Source organism: Bos mutus, chromosome 7 (genome assembly GCF_027580195.1).
Source record: "Bos mutus isolate GX-2022 chromosome 7, NWIPB_WYAK_1.1, whole genome shotgun sequence".
NCBI classification, from domain to species: Eukaryota; Metazoa; Chordata; class Mammalia; order Artiodactyla; family Bovidae; genus Bos; species Bos mutus.
Window position 1 is genome coordinate 80,194,768 of NC_091623.1, and position 22,830 is coordinate 80,217,597.

At 42.7% G+C, this 22,830-nt stretch overlaps 1 protein-coding gene and 1 pseudogene across 1 annotated transcript; both read left to right on the forward strand.

The window, feature by feature from the left end:
* Nucleotides 1-321: 321 nt before the first annotated feature.
* On the forward strand, nucleotides 322-1,269 carry LOC102287500 (olfactory receptor 2V2). The gene has a single exon (XM_005891104.1). It carries the CDS (start codon nucleotides 322-324, stop codon nucleotides 1,267-1,269), a length of 948 nt encoding a protein of 315 aa, XP_005891166.1.
* A 17,764-nt stretch (nucleotides 1,270-19,033) lies between these two features.
* LOC102287781 (EP300-interacting inhibitor of differentiation 1-like) lies at nucleotides 19,034-22,424 on the forward strand (annotated as a pseudogene).
* The last annotated feature ends 406 nt before the right edge of the window (nucleotides 22,425-22,830 follow it).

Genomic DNA, 22,830 nt, shown 5'->3' on the forward strand with positions numbered 1-22,830 from the left:
CCAAAAACCTATGAAAGATAAAATAATTCTTTCCATTCTTATTGACACAGATACATCCCAATACAGCTATGTAGTCCAATTCTGTATACTAGAAAGTTTCCTGTTGCTATGTTGGGGATATGAAGGGTTGCCTGCTTCAATGTCCCAAAGCTTATGTTGTTAAACATTCTTGAGTTACAAACATAACAGCTGCCTGAAGATGTGGAATATAGAGGAAGCTGAGGAATATATAGAGGAATATAGAGGAATTTATAAATAAATTTCAGTCAATCCAATATTTTTTGTCCATGTTCTCAGGTGACCAGGAACATCAGCTGAGCCATGGAGATATGGTTGAATCAATCATCTTCAGATGACTTTGTCCTCTTGGGCATCTTTTCCCACAGTCCCACTGACCTTGTTCTTTTCTCAGCAGTCATGATGGTCTTCATAGTGGCCCTCTGTGGGAATGTCCTCCTCATCCGCCTCATCTACATGGATTCTCGACTTCATACACCCATGTACTTCTTCCTTAGTCAGCTCTCCCTCATGGACCTGATGTTAGTCTGCACCAATGTGCCCAAGATGGCGGTCAACTTCCTGTCTGGCAGGAAGTCCATCTCCTTTGTAGGTTGTGGCATACAAATGGGTCTTTTTGTCTCTCTCGTGGGATCTGAAGGGCTCTTGCTGGGACTTATGGCTTATGACCGCTATGTGGCCATTAGCCATCCACTTCACTATCCTATCCTTATGAGTCAGAGGGCCTGTCTCAAGATTGTTGGGAGCTCCTGGGCCTTTGGGATAATAGATGGTTTGATCCAGATGGTGGTAGTAATGACATTTCCTTTCTGTGGCTTGAGGGAGGTGGACCACTTCTTTTGTGAGATGTTATCCTTAATGAAGCTGGCCTGTGCAGACACATCTATTTTTGAGAACTTTGCTTTTGCTTGCTGCATCATCATGCTGTTTCTTCCCTTCTCCATTATCGTGGCCTCCTATGCTCGCATCCTGAGAACTGTGCTCCACATGTGCTCTACTCAAGCTGGTAAAAAGGCTCTGGCCACATGTTCCTCCCACCTGACAGCTGTGTTCCTCTTCTATGGTGCAGCCATGTTCATCTACCTGAGACCTAGGAGCTACCGGGCCCCAAGCCATGACAAGGTGGTATCTATCTTCTACACAGTCCTTACTCCTATGCTCAACCCCCTCATTTATAGCTTGAGAAACCAGGAGGTGATGGGAGCCCTGAAGAAGGGGCTGGACCATTGCAGAATTGGCAACCAAACCTGAACTTCAGGCCAGATATTGTGACTCTGTGATGTTGGATAAATAAACTCTATGTGAGGTTCAATTATCTTATTAATAAAAGAATCATGAAACCTGAAGCCTTGGAGAGGTCTTTTTCAATCCCAAGGAACTATTAGATAACTCTGATTGGAAAAAAAATAAAAAGGCTTTCCCCTTCCATTGTTTTTGAACTGATCATTTTGTTTAAAATGGAATGCAGGATTTTGTAAACTCAAGAGCAGTGTGGAAATAAGACATTGGGATTTTGGTCTCTTAAATTGAAATTGTTCATACTATCAGAGAATGCCCTGACCCTAACTTCCTCACTGGTAACCTCCACCATAGAGTCAGAGCCTGCTGCTGCTGCTGCTGCTAAGTCGCTTCAGTCGTGTCCGACTCTGTGCAACCCCATAGACAGCAGCCCACCAGGCTCCCCTGTCCCTGGGATTCTCCAGGCAAGAACAGTGGAGTGGGTTGCCATTTCCTTCTCCAATATATGAAAGTGAAAAGTGAAAATGAAGTCTCTCAGTCATGTCCAACTCTTCGCGACCCCCTGGACTGCAGCCTACCAGGCTCCTCTGCCCATGGCATTTTCCAGGCAAGAGTACTGGAGTGGGGTGCCATTGCCTTCTCCAGAGTCAGAGCCTACTATATGCCAAACACAGTGCTTTGTTCCTTCTATGTTTACAGAGGTATCACTTGTGTTTTATTTATATGTATAACACAGATATACCCTCACACTACTGTCTTAGATGAAATACTTCTAGATGACAAAAAAAGAAGTTAGTAAAATTCTCTAGAGAATGTGAATGCTTCACTCTAGTACCAGAATCATTATAATGACTTTCTCAAAGAATAAAAATGCAGTCTTTTAGATTCATGATGAAAGAAGTAAGTACTTGCTTATTGGTATATTCACATAAAAATATGCATAAATGTTATATATACATATATGCAAACTTCCAATGAAATCAGTCATTTTTTTAATTTATTTGTTTTTAACTGAAGGATGATTGCTTTACAATATTGGTTTGATTTCTGCCACACATCAACATGAAGTAGCCATAGTTGTATATATGCCCCCTCCCTCTTGAAGCTCTCTCCCACCCCGCTACTCCTTTTCCTACCCCTCTAGGTTGTTAGAGCTCCAGTTTGAGTTCCCTGAGTCATATAGCAAATTTCCATTGAATCAGCCATATTTTATCATTTCAGTTTCTATCAATAAACTAGGAAAATTAGCTATATTATTTTTCTTTGGGGGATTAAGATTGAAACATAAATGGGAGAATTTGATCTGTTATTTCAAATTTATTTTCACACACTTTTATTTGAACCACTGGGATTATTTGTACTCATATAGCTAAGCTCTGGACTAGCTCTTATACACATGTGCAATAAAACCATCTTTTCCTGGGGTAAAAATACTCTTAGTTGCATGCAGACAGAAGAGAAAGGATAGAACTGGGTTCTGGAAGTTGGACCAAGCCACAGGAAGGCATTTGCTCTGTGTTCTGTTTTCAGGCTTGGAGAGAATGGAGACTAGAGAATGTCATTAGCAATGACACTAATAGTAATTATGATTCTTAGGACCAACCAGGGAGAGCTGACTTGATGACTCAGTTTAATGTCACCATAAACATTTCACGGTGAACATCATTCACTTTTTGCAGGCAAGAAAACTGGACCTCAGATTAGTTAAGTCACTTGTCCTCATGCCCCAGTTTTCCTCTCCACATCCCCCAGGGAGAGTTTGTTGGAGCAGCTGAGATGAAAAGAGAACTTTGCAAGAGGCTTCCTTCTGTTGGAGTTTAATTTGCAAACTGAGGGGAATGATGTAGCATGTGTGGAGTCTCTGGAAATTTGTGAAAACAGAAGTAACTTTCCTTAGTCACATCAGAGGGGAGAATGATGGATGGCAGTGAGGAGTGGCAGAGAATAAAATCTCTGAGCCCGGAGGTGGACCTGGCCCAGTGAGGCATTTTTTCCACTTCCTCACTGGCTCCCAGTAACAGGCACCCCCTCCTAGTCCAGTCCACTCCCACAGTGTTCCCCTCATGGATGAGGATGAAAGTCCTCCTCGTGCTATAATTTTTGTTTCTGGAAAGCTTTTTCTTACCCCTAAATATTCTGCCAGAGTTTTAGGATGAAGCTCTCTCAGGTTTTTCTGGGTTCCTTTTTTCAGATCTATTTTCTTCCCATTTTAACCAATCAGTACATTTCTTCAAAATGTTTCTACAACCCTGTGGATGAGCACCCCAAACATCTCCATCAACTCTTATTTTCAAATGATAAGAGGAGATATTCTAGGGGAATTCTGACTGTGCAAGACTTTCTTTCTTCTGGAAATTTCTCTATTCTACCTTTCCTAGGCCCCTCCCTCCAGTTCAGGCCCATTTTCTTCAAGGTGATGAAGATAAACTGGTTTACCTACAAACCCAACTGACTGATCAGAGCAGCCCTCCCTGGATTGTGGAGTCAGTTCACCAAGGACATTGTGCCCCAGATTGGAACAACGCCCCCTGACCCTCTGGCACTTCTTGGTGTTATTGACTAGAAAGTTTCTATAAAACATTCTCCCTTTTTTAATATGTTCATTTACCATCTCTGTCATTGGATATTTTAAAATGTTCTTTATTCATTATCTTAAAAACTGTTAAGTAAAGTGTAAATTGATACAACCACTATGGAGAACTGTATGGAGGTTCCTTAAAAAATAAAAATGAAATTACCACATGACCCAGCAATTCCACTACTGGGCATATGCCCTGAAAAAACCATAATTCAAAAAGACACATTTACCCCCCACCAATGTTCACTGCAGCATTATTTACAATAGCTAGGACATGGAAGCAACCTAGATGTTCATCAACAGATGGATGGATAAAGAAGTTGTGATACATAAGCACAATAGAATGTTACTCAGCCAGAAAAAGGAGTGAAACTGAGGCAGTTGTAGGGAGATGGATAAACCTAAAGTGTGTCATATAGGGTAAAATAAGTCAGAAAGAGAAACACAAATATCGTATATTAATGGATATATATGGAATTTAGAAAAACAGTACTGATGACACTATTGCAGGACAGGAATAGAGACACAGACATAGCAGACATAGCAAACAGATTTGTGGACACAGTTGGGGAAGGAGAGGGTGAGATGAATTAAAAGAGTAGCACTGACATATATATACTACCACGTATAAAATAGATAGCTAGTGGGAAGCTGCTGTATAGCACAGGGAGCTCAGCTCACTGCTCTGTGATGACCTAAAGTGGTAAGATGGGTGGGTGGGAGGGAGCTTCAAGAGGAAAAGGATATATGTATACTATAGCTGATTCACATTGTTGTACAGCAAAAACTAACACAACGTTGAAAACCAATTATCTTCCAATAGAAAATAAATAATAAATAAATATATAAAAGATAAACTTGATGATTAAAAAAAACTGTTAAGGGGAGGATTGAACCACGCATCCCTTTTCTGGATGAGCTTGTCAAAGTTTTGGGTTTTTGTACAGACAAAAACACAATTCTTGCTCTTGTTGCGAGCAGGCTGGTGTCAGTGAGAGCTTCCTGTCCCCACTGTCTGAGTAGGAATGGTATTGAAACCTGAGGAGTTCAGGGTTCCCATCACTTCCTTAGGGTCTTGACTCGAAGGTACCGCTCTTCCCACCTCAAACCATTGGACAACTATGTGGAAAATGTGATGGCAAGTGTGCGATCTGTGAGTCTCTGTGAGTCCTCTATGCATCCTGCACCCTGATGTGCATATGCAATGTGTATAACTATGGCTGTTACCAGGGATGCTCTGTGATTGGTAGGGGCCTTGAGTTTGATACTGGAGTTCATCACCCAAGAGAAAGATAGAGATGGTTGCCCAAAGATTGTCAGTTTGGGGAGCTCTAAGGCAGATCTCTTCTTTAAATGCAAAAAGTATGGCTTCAAGAAGAGGCGATTGATGGGCTGCCACTTCCTTTCCTCATCAAACTGCTGCAGCTGCCAAGACAAACGCCTATGACTGCAAGCAGAAAGGAAGTGGAACACAGAGCCTCAGCTGAATTGCCTATTAGTACACTAGAACCTATCCACCCTTTCCTCTTCTCTCACTCAGAAGTGGTAAGAATGGAAAAAAGATTCTTCGCAGCACATTCTGGCAGGCGGTATCAGAGAAAAACTGATAGATTAGTTTCATAGTGTTTCTTAAATTCAAGAAGCAAGGCTGTGTTATCCACATCGAAAAGTTCTTTACACCAAAACCCTCTAAAACAGAAGTATCATTTCAGTCTTCTGTTTGAGGAGTTGACTGTGACACTATCTGCAGTGAGATGCATGTCTTACAGCAGCTCTGATAGCAGTTGTCCTTGATGAAACATCTGCAGTGTGGTGGAGAGCTCTAAGAACAATAAATATAGACATTTCATCTTGCAATCATATCACTTTTCTTTTAGAAAATTGAAAACCCTTTCTGCTGCTCTTGTATTTTAAAGTAGCACACTGACTTTTAAAAAATTTTTACTTTCAGTTCAGTTCAGTTGAGTTGCTTAGTTGTGTCTGACTCTTTGCAACCCCATGGACTGCAGCATGCCAGGCCTCCCTGCCCATAACCAACTCCCAGAGTTTACCCAAACTCATCTCCATTGAGTCAGTGATGCCATCCAACCATCTCAACCTCTGTCATCCCCTTCCTTTAAATTCTATTTAACTCATTAGTGAATGGGAAAAGTGAAAGTGAAGTTGCTCAATCATGTCTGACTCTTTGCAACCTCATGGACTGTAGCCTACCAGGCTCCTCATCCATGGAATTCTCCAGACAAGAGTATTAGAGTGGGTTGCCATTTCCTTCTCCAAGGGATCTATCTAACCCAGGGATCGAACCCAGGTCTCCCACATTGCAGGCAGACGCCTTGCCATCTGAGCCACCAGGGAAGCTATCAGACAGTAAAACCAGTTCTAAAAGCAACTGAGTCTGCATGGGCTATCAGAAAATTTCCTTTAAAAAATCAAAGAATATTAGAATAAGATTTCTAAGGTACGCAAATGGTGAAAGTCCTATAAGATAATAAAACCATAACCTTTATAGCTGTGTTTTCTACTGGACATAAATCTACAAGTTAACATGGAACTTCACAGGGCCTTAAGTTAAATAGCAAATATAAACACATACAATAAGAATTATTTTTCCCTATCATCCTTCTAGCATATATCAGCAAATGCATGAAAACAGATTCTCAATTTTTGCTGCTATCAACGGAGAATCAATTATCAGTCATGTGCAGCACAGAACTAATCTTTCCCAAGAACTAAAAACAAAAGCAAAGACACAAATACAGAACATCAAGAACAACAAGAAAATGAAAACCAGAGAGCCAGCAAAGAAAAAATTCTTAGCCCCCAGGGAATCATTATTCTGGGAGCCATGCTTGGGTTTAAGCAGCCCTGAGGTACACTTCTTCAGCAAAGTTTACCTGTTCCCTCAGGTGAGTCCACTCAAGCAAGTATATGGGACCTCCAAAGCTGTCCAAGCATAATTTTTTGAAAGGTAAAAACCTGACTCTCATATAAACATAAAAGAAACATGTCAAGTATTTTTATTTCATTTATATTAATTGATGAAGCAAGCAATAGGATGGTAAAGATGGCTCAAAGAGTAATTGAAGAGTTGAGAGTATGGGCTATCTAATAAAGAGCTGACAGGATAAAATGCTAGGTAAGGTAAAAAACTTCATGACCCAGATAATCACGATAGTATGATCACTAACCTAGAGCCAGACATCCTGGAATGCGAAGTCAAGCAGGCCTTAGGAAACATTGCTACAAACAAAGCTAGTGGATGTGACAGAATTCCAGTTGAGCTATTTCAAATCTTAAAAGATGATGCTGTGAAAGTGCTGCACTCCTAGGATGACCCAGAGGGATGGGGTGGGGAGGGAGGTAGAAGGGGGGTTCAGGATGGGGAACACATGTAAACCCATGGCTGATTCATGTCAATGTATGGCAAAAACCACTACAATAATGTAAAGTAATTAGCCTCCAACTAAAATAGATAAATTTTTCAAAAAAGAAAAGAGAGTGCTGCACTCAATATGCCAGCAAATTTGGAAAACTCAGCAGTGGCCACAGGATGGGAAAAGGTCAGTTTTCATTCCAATCCCAAAGAAAGACAATGCCAAAGAATGCTCAAACTACTGCACAATTGCACTCATCTCACACACTAGTAAAGTAATGCTCAAAATTCTCCAAGACAGGCTTCAACAGTACGTGAACTGTGAACTTCCAGACGTTCAAGCTGGATTTAGAAAAAGCGGAGGAACCAGAGATCAAACTGCCAACATCCGTTGAATCATTGAAAAAGCAAGAGAGTTCCAGAAAAACATCTATTTCTGCTTTATTGACTACACCCAAGCCTTTGACTGTGTGGATTACAACAAACTGTTGAAAATTCTTAAAGAGATGGGAATACCAGACCACCTGACCTGCCTCTTGAGAAATCCATATGCAGGTCAGGAAGCAACAGTTAGAACTGGACATGGAACAACAGACTGGTTCCAAATCGGGAAAGGAGTATAAGGCTATATATTGTCACCCTGCTTATTTAACTTATATGCAGAATACATCATGAGAAACTCTGGGCTAGATGAAGCACGAGCTGGAATCAAGATTGCCAGGAGAAATATCGATAACCTCAGATATGCAGATGACACCACCCTTATGGCAGAAAGTGAAGAAGAACTAAAGAGCCTCTTAATGAAGGTGAAAGAGGAGAGTGAAAAAATTGGCTTAAAGCTCAACATTCAGAAAACTAAGATCATGGCATCTGGTCCCATCACTTCATGGCAAATAGATGGGGAAACACTGGAAATAGTGGAAACAGTGAGAGACTATTTTGGGGGTTCCAAAATCTCTGCAGCTGGTGAATGCAGCCATGAAATTGAAAGATGCTTGCTCCTTGGAAGAAAAGTTATGACCAACCTAGACAGCATATTAAAAAACAGAGACATTACTTTGCCAAAAAAGGTTCATCTAGTCAAAGCTTTCCAGTAGTCATGTATGGATGTGAGAATTGGACTATAAAGAAAGCTGAGTGCCAAAGAATTGATGCTTTTGAACTGTGGTGTTGGAGACAACTCTTGAGAGTCCCTTGGACTGCAAGGAGATCCAACTAGTCCATCCTAAAGGAGATCAGTCCTGAGGGTTTATTCGAAGGATTGATGTTGAAGCTGAAACTTCAGTACTTTGGCCACTTGATGCAAAGAGGTTATTGGAAAAGGCCACTTGATTAGAAAAAGACCCTGATGCTGGGAAAGATTGAAGGCAGGAGGAGAAGGGGATGACAGAGGTTGAGATGGTTGGATGGCATCACTGAATCAATGGAGATGAGTTTGGGTAAACTCCGGGAGTTGGTGATGGACAGGGAGGCCTGGCATGCTGCAGTCCATGGGATCGCAAAGAGTCAGATACGACTAAGCAACTCGACTCAATTGAACTGAAAGTAAAAAATTTTTAAAAAGTCAGTGTGCTACAGAATAATATGTTAAATCTTTGGGATTATTTTTTCCATCTGACAGAAATTTACAAGTTCAGGGTAGAACCTCACAATGTCTAAGCTCTAATCAAATAGTAAGTAGCAAAGTCAAACATACATATTAGAATATTAAATAATCCTTTGACAATCCTGTGAAACACAGATACTGAAAGGATATGCCTAGAATATTAAATAAACCTTAGCTGAGCTTGTGAAACGACATTGAAAGGATATGCATTTATCCTCAAGCCATATTTCCAAACTTTGGATGACTTTTAACTCAGAGCTCAGATGATATTTAAAGCCATGAAACTGGATGAGATGGTTCATGAGTTGCCTAAAACTAGGAATGATTAAGCAATCCCTCTACCTTTTTGTGTTTCCGCAAATGGCTAAGGGACTAACCATGAAAGACAACTTCATTCTCACATAGTCTAAGAGCTGCCTCTGCTCTTCCTCAATGACTTTCTTGTTTTACAAAACCCCAGTTTTCTTCCTTTTCTTTGAGACTTTCCTCATTACTAAACATTCTCTGTATTATAATAGTCTGAATAAAATAATCTCTTTAGCTTTCTAGTGCATTTTGTCTTTGACAATCACTTAGGCATCATAAAGAAAGAAGAATCCGCTTTTTCTATGAAGCCCTCCATTCTTTGCCCCATTTCCCCAACTGCATTTTCAATGTAAATTATTGTATTCATTTTTAAAAGGTAATAAATACAAAACAGAGAAAAAGACATACAGTGAAAAATGTCTCCTTTTCTCCTCCTCCTTCTGCTGTCTATTTCACCTCCCAAAGCAACAATTTCTTTCATTCTTTTCAAGAACTTCAGTGTGTTCCATTGTGTGGATGAACCACAATTTATTTTACTGTTCCCTATTGATAGCCAAACTTACTCCTTGGAAGAAAAGTTATTACAAACCTAGACAGTATATTAAAAAAAAAAAAACAACAGAGACATCACTTTGCCAACGTATATCCATCCGGTCAAAGGTATGGTTTTTCCAGTAGTCATGTATGGATGTAGAATTGGACCATAAATAAGGCTGAGCACCAAAGAATTGATGCTTTTCAAATTGTGGTGCTGGAGAAGATTATTGAAAGTCCTATAGACTGCAAGGAGATCCAACCAGTCCATCCTAAAGGAAATCAGTCCTGATTATTCATTGAAAGGACTGATGCTGAAGCTGAAACTCCAATACTTTGGCCACCTGATGGGAAGTGCTGAATCATTGGAAAAGACCCTGATGCTGGGAAAGACAGAGGGCAAGACGAGAGGGGGATGACAAAGGATGAGATGGTTGGATGGCATCACTGACTCAATGGACATGAGTTTGGGTACACTCCGGGAGTTGAGATGGACAGGGAGGCCTGGATTGCTGCAGTCATGGGGCCACAATCAGACACAACTGAGTGATTGAACTGAACTGAGAAGTCAGTGATCAAGAAGCAAAGAGGCTTCAGGTAAGACCCAGATAGGGTTACAGTCAATATCTTGTAATAACCTCTGTGGACAAAGAATGATGCCTGCCATATCAGTAAACAAAGGATATTACAGTCATCACCGATTTCAGGCACCTCGAGCAAGAGCCCTGAGGGAACTCAGGAAAGAAAGAATGCCTGCCATCTAGTGGTTACCAGTCTGCAGCCACCCCTCAAGGGTGCAGCTTTAGGAATCTCAGGATGCGAAAACATAAGATACTTGCCCCAAATAGCTGAGTTCAGTTCAGTTCAGTCGCATAGTTGTGTCCGACTCTTTGCAACCCCATGGACTGCAGCATGCCAGGCTTCCCTGTCCAACAGCAACTCCTAGAGTTTGCTCAAACTCATGTCCATTGAGTCGGTGATGCCATCCAACCATCTCATCCTCTGCTGTCCTCTTCTCCTCCTGTCCTCAATCTTTCCTAGCATCAAGGTCTTTTCCAATGAGTCAACTCTTCACATCAGGTGGCTGAAGTATTGGACTTGAGCATCTTCTTTCCAATGAATATTCAGGGTTGACTTCCTTTAGGATTGATGGTTTGATCTCCTTGCAGTCCAAGGGACTCTCAAGAGTCTTCTCCAGAAAAATGTTATAGTTAACCTGAGATATCTAGTTTATTTTTATTAACAGTAACCTTTTATTCAACCATCTGCTTTTTGTTGCAAAACTCGTATTTCCAAGCTCCCCTCTTGCCTCTGCAAAGAAGTTTTCTCAGTGTTACTTGAGATGCTGCCTCCCAGGCTTGATGTCCTAAAAATGTCCACTGAATGAAACATATCTCTCAACTTTTAGGTTGTGTGTATTTCCCAGTTGACACCTGTAGTGGAAAAGAATCTGATAAATGAGATTTATATATATATATATATATATATATTTATATATATATATATTTATATATATATATCATATATCAAACACAACATTGTAAATCAGCCGTACTTCAATTTTTTTTTAATTTCAAAGAAAAAACAAGAAAAGAAAACCCAGATAAGGAACACCCCCACCCCACCAAAAAATGCTGTAGGCTTTTGAAATATAACCTCTGAGGCTCCCTCCTGTTCATCGCAGCACTTTACACCATTCATCTACATTTTGCTCCCTGAATCCTTGCCTTTGAGGACTAACTGATGAGAACATTTCTGGTACATTCACCACAACTCTGTCCTAATGGGAGTAGGGTGAGGAAACCTGAGGGCAGTTTTCCCAGGCCCTCCCTGTCTTCAGGGACCCCATGTGGGTCCTTTTGAGACAACAGCTGGATATGTCCCAACCCAGAGCAAAGGAACCAGTAGTTGGAACAGCTCTGGTGACAGACTACTTCTTTTCTGAACTTCTGTGTCCCAGGCCCAGGCTGCGTAAAATGAAGAACAATGGTGGGGAGGTGTTGGGGCAGTTTAAGGCTGGTGCCTCGTTACATGTCACAGAGGCTAACTTTGCCAACAGTACTCAGGCAGTCCAGAAAATGACCTCTTGATTTTGGCCTTTCAGTCACCCTGATAATGGACAGGATGCTCGGCAGAAACATTATTGGAAATAAGACAAATCTAAATGCCACAAGAGCAGGGAATTTCAGAGCTAGAAGGGACTTTTCAAGATCAACTTATTCTGCCCTCTCATTTTACAGATGTGAAAACAAGCTCAGAGATGGGGATGGATGGCTGGCATCACAGAGCATGTCCCCACACTCCATGCTCAGGTCTCCCAGGCCGTGCAGCCCTGGAACTGAATCCACATGGAGTTCCAAATAGGCAGAGACCAGCCAGCATAGTTGTCCCATGGATGCCAGACTCAGAATGACCCTACCTGTGAAACTTCCAAAGCAAAACTCCCCCCATTAAGTCTGGATTGCGCCTCTGTGCTCAATTTGACCTCTGGGGGTCAAAAGGACCTCAGATCTCTCAGGTTCCTTTCCAGGGTGCCTGAAGGCCAGGAGAAATGTCAAGGGAACCAGAGGCTGATCTCTGAGCATCAGAATATTTCCTGCCTTATCAGTAAACAAAGGAAGTCACAGTCATCAGGGATTGCTGTCATCCCAAGGGTGAGCCCTGAAGGAACTCAGGAAGGAAACAAAGAATGCCTGCCATCTAGTGGTCATCAGACTGCAGCTACTTCCTATGGTGAACCCTGAGGAAACTCCAATATGAAAACACAAGATACTGGCCCCAGACAGCTGAGGAGCATATAAAAGGAATGATTTCAGTGAGTCCAGACTCTTGCATCTTCCCATGAATAGAAAAGTACTACATTCCTTAACTTGGGATATCTGGTTTTCTTGAACTAACAATCATTTTTTGATGTTCCACCTACCTGCCCTTTGTTGCAAAACTTCTGTATAACTTAGCTCCCCTGCGCACTCCTCAGAGAAATGCTTTCAGCGTTACTTGAGATGTTTTCTTCAGGGCTTGAAGTCCTAAAACTTCCCACCAAATAAAACATGATTCTCAAATTCAGTTTGAGAATATTTTTCAAGTCAACACCTCCTTGCCAGATGAACTTGGTACATGGAGAGCTAGTCTGAAACCTTCTCCAGAAAGCTGTTTTCAGTCCCCGGGTGGAAGGTGTCACCCCCTTCCCAATCCCTCTTTTGTCATGTGCTTCATCTTATCCTATCCTATCCTATCTAATTTGGGACATCATATTTACAGTCAGTTAAGTTTTGAAAACCAGTGAACATACCTAGCTGCCTCTGATCCTCAAACCAGCCCTAGGAGGGGATGATTCAGATGATGCTCCCATTAAACAGCCCTTCAAGGAGAGAAGTGTGAGCCATGGCATGTCAGTGTAGAAAGGAATGCCAGGGGGACATTCTCCTGGCAACAGAGAGGGGAAGTTCCTGCTCCTGTGATGGGAAGAGCAGCAACTGTCCTCTACCCTGGAGCCCTGGCAGATCTCCCTGGAGCTGTTGCCAAGGACATGTGGCTTCCACCAGATGGGTGAGTGCTCCCAGTGGGAGTAGCCAAGACTCCAAGGCAGGGAGGGACTCTTTCTATCGAACTTGCATCCTTGGTAAGTTTCCAGCAAGACCAGGGACCTTTATGTCCCAAGGAATGCTTGCCTCTCCCAGCAGCTCTCTTGCTGAAACTTTCCTGTTAATGAGCCTGGAGTAAGGCACAAGGAGCAGGGAAAAGGAGAGAGAAGACTCTGCACTCTGAGCAGGTATACCTGAAGCCTGAGGAGCAGGTTTCAAAGGGACCCCAGGATGACCTCAACCCTCCTTGGTCCATGTCCACCTGAAAGAGCTCCTAAAAGAGCTTTCAGAGTGAAAGGCTCAGGGCCATCTGCTTTACATAAGTTGTAACAGTTAAGAGAAAAGCAGAAGCTTAGGCTGCAGGAAAATGGGGCAACTACCAACACTTTTATTTTTTCTTTAGTATCCTTGATGATAATACACAGAAACCTCGGCCCAGCAGCCCCCCACCCACACATCCACCCACCCACGTCAGGCCGGTGTGTTAGTCCCCTCCACTGTTTGTGATCCCATGGACTGTAGCCTGCCAGGCTCCTCTGTCCATGGGATTCTCCAGGCAGGAATACTGGAGTGGGTAGCCATTCCCTTCTCTAGGGGAATCTTCCTGACTCAGGGATCAAAACCAGGTCTACTGCACTGCAGGCAGATTCTTTACCTTGTCTGAGCCACCAGGGAAGCCCAGGCCCTGCTTTTGTCTTTCATTGTTCTAATCCCTCCCAGGGCTTCCTCTGGTCCTACCTCAGATGTTCTCCTCCCAGCCATCCTCCATTCTTGCTGGTCTGTATATTGTGTCTTCCTATTGTGCAACCATCCCTCCCCCAACCCCTCTGATTGTAGTGCTGGAGAGCAGGGTACTCCTCTGTCTCCTTGCCTTCCTGCTGTATCCCCTGAACCTAAAACAAAGCCTACCCTGGCACACCTGCTGATCCAGTAAGCATTTCTCAACTTGTGCTTTGCACTTGTTAATTCGTTTAACCCTCCTCATCACCCTATAAGAACACTACTATCATCTGTTCTGCAGATGAGAAATCTGGGACCTCCAGATGATGGCTAACTTGCCCAGGATCCACCCTGATGGTGAGGATGCAGAGGGGAGGCCTGACACCACCCCAGGTGGGAGTAGTCCAGAAGTCACACACACTCTTAACACTACAACTTCTCTGCAGTCCTAAGTGCTTATAAACAGAATCCTTTGAATTTTAATTTAAAAAGACAGTTATAGGGACTTCCCTGGAGTTCCAGTGGTTTAAAATTCACCTACCAATGCAGGGGACACAGGTTTGATCCTTTCTCTGGTGAGATTCCACATGGGCAATTAAGCCCATGTACACAGCTACTGAACCCCTACTCCGGAGACCATGGTCACAACAAGAAAGGGAACTGTACCTAGAGAGCAGCCCCTGCTCACTGCAACCAGAGAAAGCCCAGTGAAGCGACAAAGCCCCACGCAACCAAAACAAAAAGACAGTTATAGCATATAAAAGGTGAAAATCTCCTATTTGTTCAAGCACCAGTAAATAGCTTTCACATCATGCACAAAACATCAATATAAACTGGCACCTCGTGCAGACACACCATGGGGTGTGTGCTTGTTTTCACCATAAACTGGATTTTTTTATTTCTGTGACATTCAGTTTTCATTTTTTAAACTATCTCATGGTAAGTTCTCTGTTTTGGTAATTTTATGTTGGATGACTTCCATCACTCTCATTCAACTTCTGCAATCTTACAATGGCTGCTCACTTCATTTAATTGACATTTCTTTAAATGTACTCATATCTTTGTTACTTATATAACTACTCTAGCTTCATCGCAAGCAATACCATCAATAAATTTCAACTTTCAAGGTGCAAGATACACACTTGCTAAGCTACATTGAAGTGTTACATGAACAGTTGTCTCTGGGTCATTTAAGTAATTTTGCACACTACACTTGTCACCCGTGCCATTCCCTGAAAAATGCCTGCACACTGTTGTGGCTTTGGTTTTTTGTTTTAGCATTTCGTAACAGCTTTCTTGAGGTATGATTAATGTGCAACAAAGTTCATTCACTGTAAGTATACAGTTTTGTGATTCTTTACTCAATCTTTTTTACAGATTTCTGCAACTATCACCACAATTCAATTTTAAGTGTTCCATTATGATAAAAATTTCCTACATCCCCGTTTGCAGTCAGTCTTCGCTCTCTCCTTTAGGCACAGACAACCATTGGTCTGCCTTCTGTCTCTATGGATTTTCCTTTTCTGGAGATTTCATATAAATGGTAGCACTGGAATTGTCGTGTGTTAAGTTTTAACTCTGCTATCAAAAAGTCAAACGCAGAGTTACCATTGCCTTCTCCGCAGAGTTACTATACAACTCAGCAATTCACTCCTAGGTACATATCAAAAAGACTGAAAAGCATGTGTTCATGCAAAAACTTACACATGTAATATTCATACTAGTATTATTCCTAATAGCCAACAAGTGGAAACAACCCAAATGTCCATCAAATGGGTAAATAAAATGTAGTACAGCTATAAAGAGCTTCTCAGGTGACGCTAGATAAAGAACCTGCCTGCCAGTGCAGGAAACTTAAAAAGATGTGTTTGATCCCTGGGCCTGGAAGAGGGCATGGCAACCCACTCCAGTATTCTTGCCTGGAGAATCCCATGGGCAGAGGAGCCTGGTGGGCTACAGTCCGTAGGATTGCATGACTAAAGTGACTTAGCACGCACTCATAGCTATACAGTGTGATATTATTCAGCCATAAAAAGAAAAAAGTGAAAGAAGCCAGACACAAAGGCCATATCGTACAGGCTAGCTCTCTTCCTCTTCCCCAGTGCCAGAGATGACTCAGCATTATTCACAAGACTCTTCAAGGCCACAGCAGATAAGAGGGCGGCTTGGTTTAAGGCCCTGCTGTGTTGAAATTCTTTATGATTTGGTCTTTGAAGGTGGGCTGCCATCTATGGGGTCGCGTAGAGTCGGACATGACTGAAGCGACTTAGCAGCAGCAGCAGCAGCAGCAGGACAATGAAGCACATCTATGAACAGAGATCTATGCACTGTTGTGCATTATGTGTCCTGTGTTCCTTGCCACCCCATTTGTACACAATCAGCAACATCTCTTGGGCCCACAAGGCATGCTAATGTTAAGTCGCTTCGGTCGTGTCCGACTCTGTGTGATCCCATGGACAGCAGCCCACCAGGCTCCTCCATCCACAGGATTTTCCAGGCAAGAATACTGGAGTGGGGTGCCATTTCCTTCTCCATAACGCGTGGGAATTCAGTAAAACTCAAAGTCGAATTCAAGGTAAGCTGTTAGCTTAGGACTGAGTAAGGAGAGACAAGGAAAGGGAAAGATAGGGAGACCAACTACTCCTTCAATCTTTTCTTGTCAGTAAGCAGAAGGTAGAATGCCATTTCAAGAAGTGAAATAAAAGTAGTTGAGCTAGTTTTGTGTAGCGCTTCCACTGTTACAATAAGAATGAAGTACCTGTGCGTTTATGAGCTACCAAATGAGGATCTTTTACCAAATGGCAATTCTGTATTTGAGTGAAATGTTCTTTTATCTGCATTTAAAACCAGCATTGCATAATAAAAAGGTGAATAGAAAGCCCATGCTAATAATTTAGGTTTTTAATTTTTCTTTACTTAGAATGACATTGACTAGCAAAAGAAAAAACAAACAAAAAAACAAAATCCACCATGACAAGTCATGAGCAAGACCACAGAAGAGTGGGAAAGCCTTGCATTTACGGTTTTAGCTTTACTATCTTTAACTTTCTTGCTTGTTTGAACAAGAGTCCCTACATTTTTTCTTTCTTTTTTTTTTTTTTTTTGCTCTGTGCCCTGCAAATTATGTAGTAGACCCTGTCTTTGAACCTGTGACCCATTATTCTCCGAGCATGCACCTCCAGCAATACTCACTGCCCACCCCCCTCCCCGCCCACCCTGTCCCACCCCACTCCACCTGGGGCCACAGGTGAGGTCTGATATAAGAATGCACCTGCGTACACCAGAACCATGAATGCTGCCCCTGCTGCACTCTGACTCTCCCATGTGCCTGAAAACTTGTACTTCTCCCTTTGCAGCTTTCTGCCTCTCCCCCGCCCCCCTCCATTTAGGGCACATTCACTTGTCTCTGAGTATGAAACCCTATCTTCCCCACAAGTCCATGAGTTCTCTAAGGCACACATCCCTTTATGCTTAAGATCTAGAGCAGGGCCTAGAACAGGAGCAGGTCACAGAAATGTATGAATGAACTGAGTATATGAATGAATAAAAAGTAAAAGTGTGGGTTGCGATAATCCTTCATTCCTTCAACAAGCAAATTCTGACCAGCCCATACTCTTGACGAGGGACATTTCTTGCAGAAGTAGACTTAACTCTAGCCCTGACCAGTCCCAGATGGCATGCCAGTTTCCACCAACTTCTCCCCAGCAGTGTGCTAGTGGAGACCACCAGCACCTCTTTGCTACTTTACAAGTGTGAAACTCTCCCTAACCACCCTGGGTTCTGGGCCCTCCTGGTTCTTGGAAAGTCACTGCTCTTTTATTAAAGGGGGCTGTGTTCCACCTCTCTTGCACTATTTCCAAGAGTCTCAACATTTTTGGGATCATGAACCCCTTGGTAAGTCTGGTGAACATTATGGACCTTCTCTCAGAATCATGTTTTATGTGTACAAAATACATTGCATCTTAAAGAACCCAATTCTACTGAAAAGAAAGAAAGAAAGTGAAGTCGTTCAATCTTGTCCAACTCTTTGCGACTCCATGGGCTGTAGTCCACCAGGCTCCTCCATCCATGGAATTTTCTAGGCAAGAGTACTGGAGTGGGTTGCCATTTCCTTCTCCAGGGGATCTTCCCAACTCAGAGATAGAACCAAGGTCTTCTGCATTGCAGGTAGATGCTTTACCATCTGAGCCACCAGTTACCATTAAATCAATTTTCAGTATAGAAATAAATATACTGCTTTATTAACACACTTAATAACAAGATCCAGAAGCATATCTAATAATTATCATAATTTTTTTAAATACTAAGGAGCATAAAGGATAAAAAGTATTTACAACAACTGTGATGAGATGTGAAAACATCTGCAATTTCTATTGGCAGTGAAGTCACAGGTCCTGTTAATCCTACTGGGGTCTGTTTCCTGCATTAAGAATGGAAATAAAGACCCTATTTCACTTAGTGATTAGGAAAAATATGAATTCTGTTCTTTTTTCCCATCCAGGTTCACAGAACCGCCCCCTCACCTCCAAAGAATTCTCTTCCAAGATTGCAACTACCGTTTATTGGCAGTAGAGGGCGCCAACAGCAAGGGGTTCCCTCTGCCTGTTGGGAATAGAACCAGAACAGGCAGAATTGAGTCCTCAAGCTTTGACAGAAGAGTTTCCTTCTGTTAAATCGTGAATATCATTATTAGAAAAACTAAGAATGCTCTTATCTAGATGACCGTTATTTAGCTAAAATTATTATTTTAGCTAAAAGATTCATCTAAATGATTTCTTCAATGAGACAAGACATTACCCACACGGTTTGAAAGGATTCTATCCAGGTGATAGAGTTTGTCATGCCGGGTACCTGCTCACCTATTACTTTCTGGTTTCCCCTCTTGTTGCTTAACACCATCGCCAGTGTCAATTGTGTTTTATTTCTTACTGAAAATTCTGGGCTTTGTCCACACATCCCTTTGAGCTTGGTTAATAGAGTAAGCAGAGAAGAAATGGACAACTTTCTGATGTTCTGGAAGAAGGTGTTGTGGGGGTTCCTGATGAAGGGTATATCAACAATCCTGAAGAGAGATGATGGCGGCAATAGTGTTGGATGGAGCTACCCTGTGGGCTTGTGAGTTGAACAGCGGGGAGGATGCTGGCAGCACTTCCTAAAGGCAAAGAAAATGTGATGTATCTATAGATACAGGTTCCCACAATGGTGCCCATGCCTAGTATAATCCTTTTCCCATGAGTGGCTATGACCGGATGTCACTCCCAGGATCATGTTATGTTTTATAGAAACAATGATTTTGCAGAGGAAATTAAGGTTACTGGTCAGTTGGCTATGAGCTAATCGAAAGGGGAATCATCTGGCTGGGACTGACTTAATCGGTGGGAACCTTTTCAGTTCAGTTCAGTTCAGTCGCTCAGTCATGTCTGACTCTGCGACCCCACGAGTTGCAGCATGCCAGGCCTCCCTGTCCATCACCAACTCCCTAAGTTCACCCAAACTCATGTCCATTGAGTCAGTGATGCCATCCAGCCATCTCATCCTTTGTCGTCCCCTTCTCCTCCTGCCCCCAATCCCTCCCAGTGTCAGGGTCTTTTCCAATGAGTCAACTCTTCGAATGAGGTGGCCAAAGTATTGGAGTTTCAGCTTTAGCATCAGTCCTTCCAAAGAACACCCAGGACTGATCTCCTTTAGAATGGACTAGTTGGATCTCCTTGCAGTCCAAGGACCTTTAGAAGAAGATAAAGTCTTAGAGAGGCCTTACAGTGACCTCAAAGGAGGAGTAAACTGCCCTACTGTGAGAGGGCCAGTGAACCAGCAGAGGGGCTCTTAGAAGAGCCCCCAGCCAACAGCTAACAGGGAAATGGGGATTTCAGTCCTACAACAGCAAGGAACTGAACTCTGCCAACAGTTAGTGAGGATGGGATAGAACCTGAGCCTGCTGCCATGTAGCAGCAACAGCCAACACCTTGATTTTACCTGGTAAGCCATGAGGAGAGGACCTTACTAACCTGTCGCCAGGCTCCTGACTCACCAAAACTATATGGTAATAAATTTGTGTTGTTTTAAGCCACTAAATTTGTGGAAATTTGTTATGCAGTAATAAAAAACTACTGCAGTGGTTTTCTCATCAACTCATATTCTTTATAATTTTTGTGCAAAGATATCTTTGTTATGTATTCTTATATGTGCAAAACTCGTAAGTGCACAACTAAGTGAATACATGTCTGTGTCTGTGTGTGTCACCCAGATTAATACAGAACATTTTCAGCACCCAAAACACTTTCCTCATGTCACTTGTCAGTATCAGTACTTCCTTCCCCACAGTAACAAAATTTCTAACCTCACCACTGATTAGTTTTCCTCATTCTTGAGTGTCATATGTATGAAATCAACAGAATTCAAACTGGTTTTTTGTTGCTATTTAGTCACAAAGTCATGTGTTGTTGTTTTTGTTTAGTTGCTAAGTCTGACTCTTTGCAACCCGGTGGACTGCAGCCCACCAGGCTCCTCTGTCCGTGGGATTTCCCAGCCAAGAATACCGGAGTGGGGACTTCCCTGGTGGTCCATTGGGTAGAACACCGAGCTCCCAATGCAGGGAGCCTGAGTTTGATCCCTGGACAGGGGACTAGATCCCACATGCTACAACAAAGGCCTGGCACAGCCAAATAAATAAAAATTTTTTTAAAAATACTAGAGTGGGTTGCCATTTCCTTCTCCAGAGGATCTTCCCAACCCAGGGTTCAAACCTGGGTCTCTTGCTTGTCAAGTGGATTCTTTACCTCTGAGCCACCTGGGAAGCCCGTACAAACTGTTTTACATCCAATTTATTGTGCTCGATATTAATGTCAATGAAATCATTCATGTTGTTGTTTGTAGCTGTAAGCCTGTCTTAGTCTGTTCAGGCTGCTGTGATACAATACCACAGACTGGGTGACTTATAAACAGAAAAAAATTATTTCTCACAGTTCTGGAAGCTGGAAGTCTGAGATCAGAGTGCCAACCAAGTCAAGTTCTGGTGAGGGCCGTTTTTCAGACGGTCAGTCAGTCTGTTCAGTTGCTTAGTCCTGTCCAGCTCTGTAGCCCACCAGGCTCCTCTGTCCATAGAACTCTCCAGGCAAGAATACTGGAGTGGGTTGCCATTCCCTTCTCTAGGGGATCTTCCCGACCCAGGGATCAAACCCACGTCTCCTGTATTGCTGGCAGATGCTTTACCATCTGAGCTATCAGGGAAGCAATATGTAGACAGCAAAAGCTCTGCTGCTGTCAGGGGCTGTGGTCAATTAATGATTCCGTGTAGTTTTACAGACACATTTTCTAATCCACACTGAGGTCCTCACTGTAGAGCAGAGGAAGGCCCTGTTATTAAAATGATTGAGAGGAAGTTCGTGTTATTAATATTAAAACAAAATACTTAGCCGAGGCCATCTCTGCAAGCCCGTGAGGCCTGAAATACACACATGTTGGCTGAAAAACAGACAGCTATACAGTTCTAAAAATCACACCATCATCTTTACATTAAGGTTTAACATAAGCACCAAGGACACGGCCACACAATGCCGCAGTTATCTCAGTGTAGTCTACTCTGGCATTGGTAACCATCCTGTCTTTCAATCTCCCATTCAAAGTCAGGGGCCAGGGGCAGAAATCTGGCTACTTTTTTCTTCTAGAAATTGAGCTTTCAAGTGAAGTTTTGCACTCTGGGAAATGTGGGACTGTGCCATCTAGATTCTAGATTCTAAATTAAAGTTGAATATTCATAATCAGGGAAAAAAAGACAAATGAGATTTTGGAATATTTAATGACACAAAATCTGTCATTTTTTTAAATGACAAAAATCTGAGTTTAAAAAAAACTTGTCTCAAAGCATAGCTCCCTTCTTAGTATAATCGCCTTTTGGGAGGTTGAGCCACTTGCACAATATTGGAAATGTACGATCAGTCTCAGCTCTATGAAGAGAGTATTGACATGCAGACGGATCTGATACATGGCAAGACTGACCTTCCGCAGATGCAGGTAGGCAGCTGGAGCCAGGAGCATCCCCGAACCACCCACAAAGGAGACCTGCCACAGCCGACCAGGAGGCCCAGTCGAGCAGGAGGAGACACAGCCAACGGCAGAGCAAGAGAGGGACCAGGGTTTTGCTAACTGGTCCAAGTCTGGGGAGCAGCCAAGCCAGATTGCCAGCCCTGGCTTCGAGAAGGAGGGTGGGGGTAGGCGGACACAAGGAAGGCTGGGAATTTGATGACTAGGACTATCTGGAAGAGGAGCAATCAAGTGGTGCAGATTACAGAATTTCAGCAGCCCTTGAAGAAGCCAATAAGATGTTTCTGAGAACATCCTGAGCAAGAGAAGCAACTCTGGATGGTGGGTTTCAGATGCATTATGAGAAGACCTAGTTTCATCAGTTGGCTTTTATCGAAGAGCTTTTTTCCACTCATGATTGTCAATCATTTGACTGAAAAACAATGATTAGGTTATCTATATGATAGTAGTTCAACGATGCTATAAGAGGAAACTAGTCGGAAAAGACCCAGCATTCCATTGTCTCTAGGGTTCATTCCAAATAGTTACTTGCCAATGCTTCAATAGTAAGTTTCCCCTTGGTCTCATGGTGCCAAGAATTGAAACTGTGCCTTTGGTAGCAATTCCAAAGAGTCCTTTCTGCTAGTTCAGTTCAGTTCAGTTTAGTCGCTCAGTCGTATCCGACTCTGCGACCCCATGGACCGCAGCATGCCAGGCCTCCCTGTCCATCACCAGCTCCCGGAGCTTACTCAAACTCATGGTGCCATCCAACCATCTCATCCTCTCTTGTCTCCTTCTCCTCTTGCCCTCTGTCTTTCCCAGCATCAGGGTCTTTTCCAATGATTCAGCACTT

Excerpts from the sequence above, each read along its gene's own strand:
- LOC102287500 (XM_005891104.1), top strand. The coding sequence starts at position 322 with ATGGAGATATGGTTGAATCAATCATCTTCAGATGACTTTGTCCTCTTG.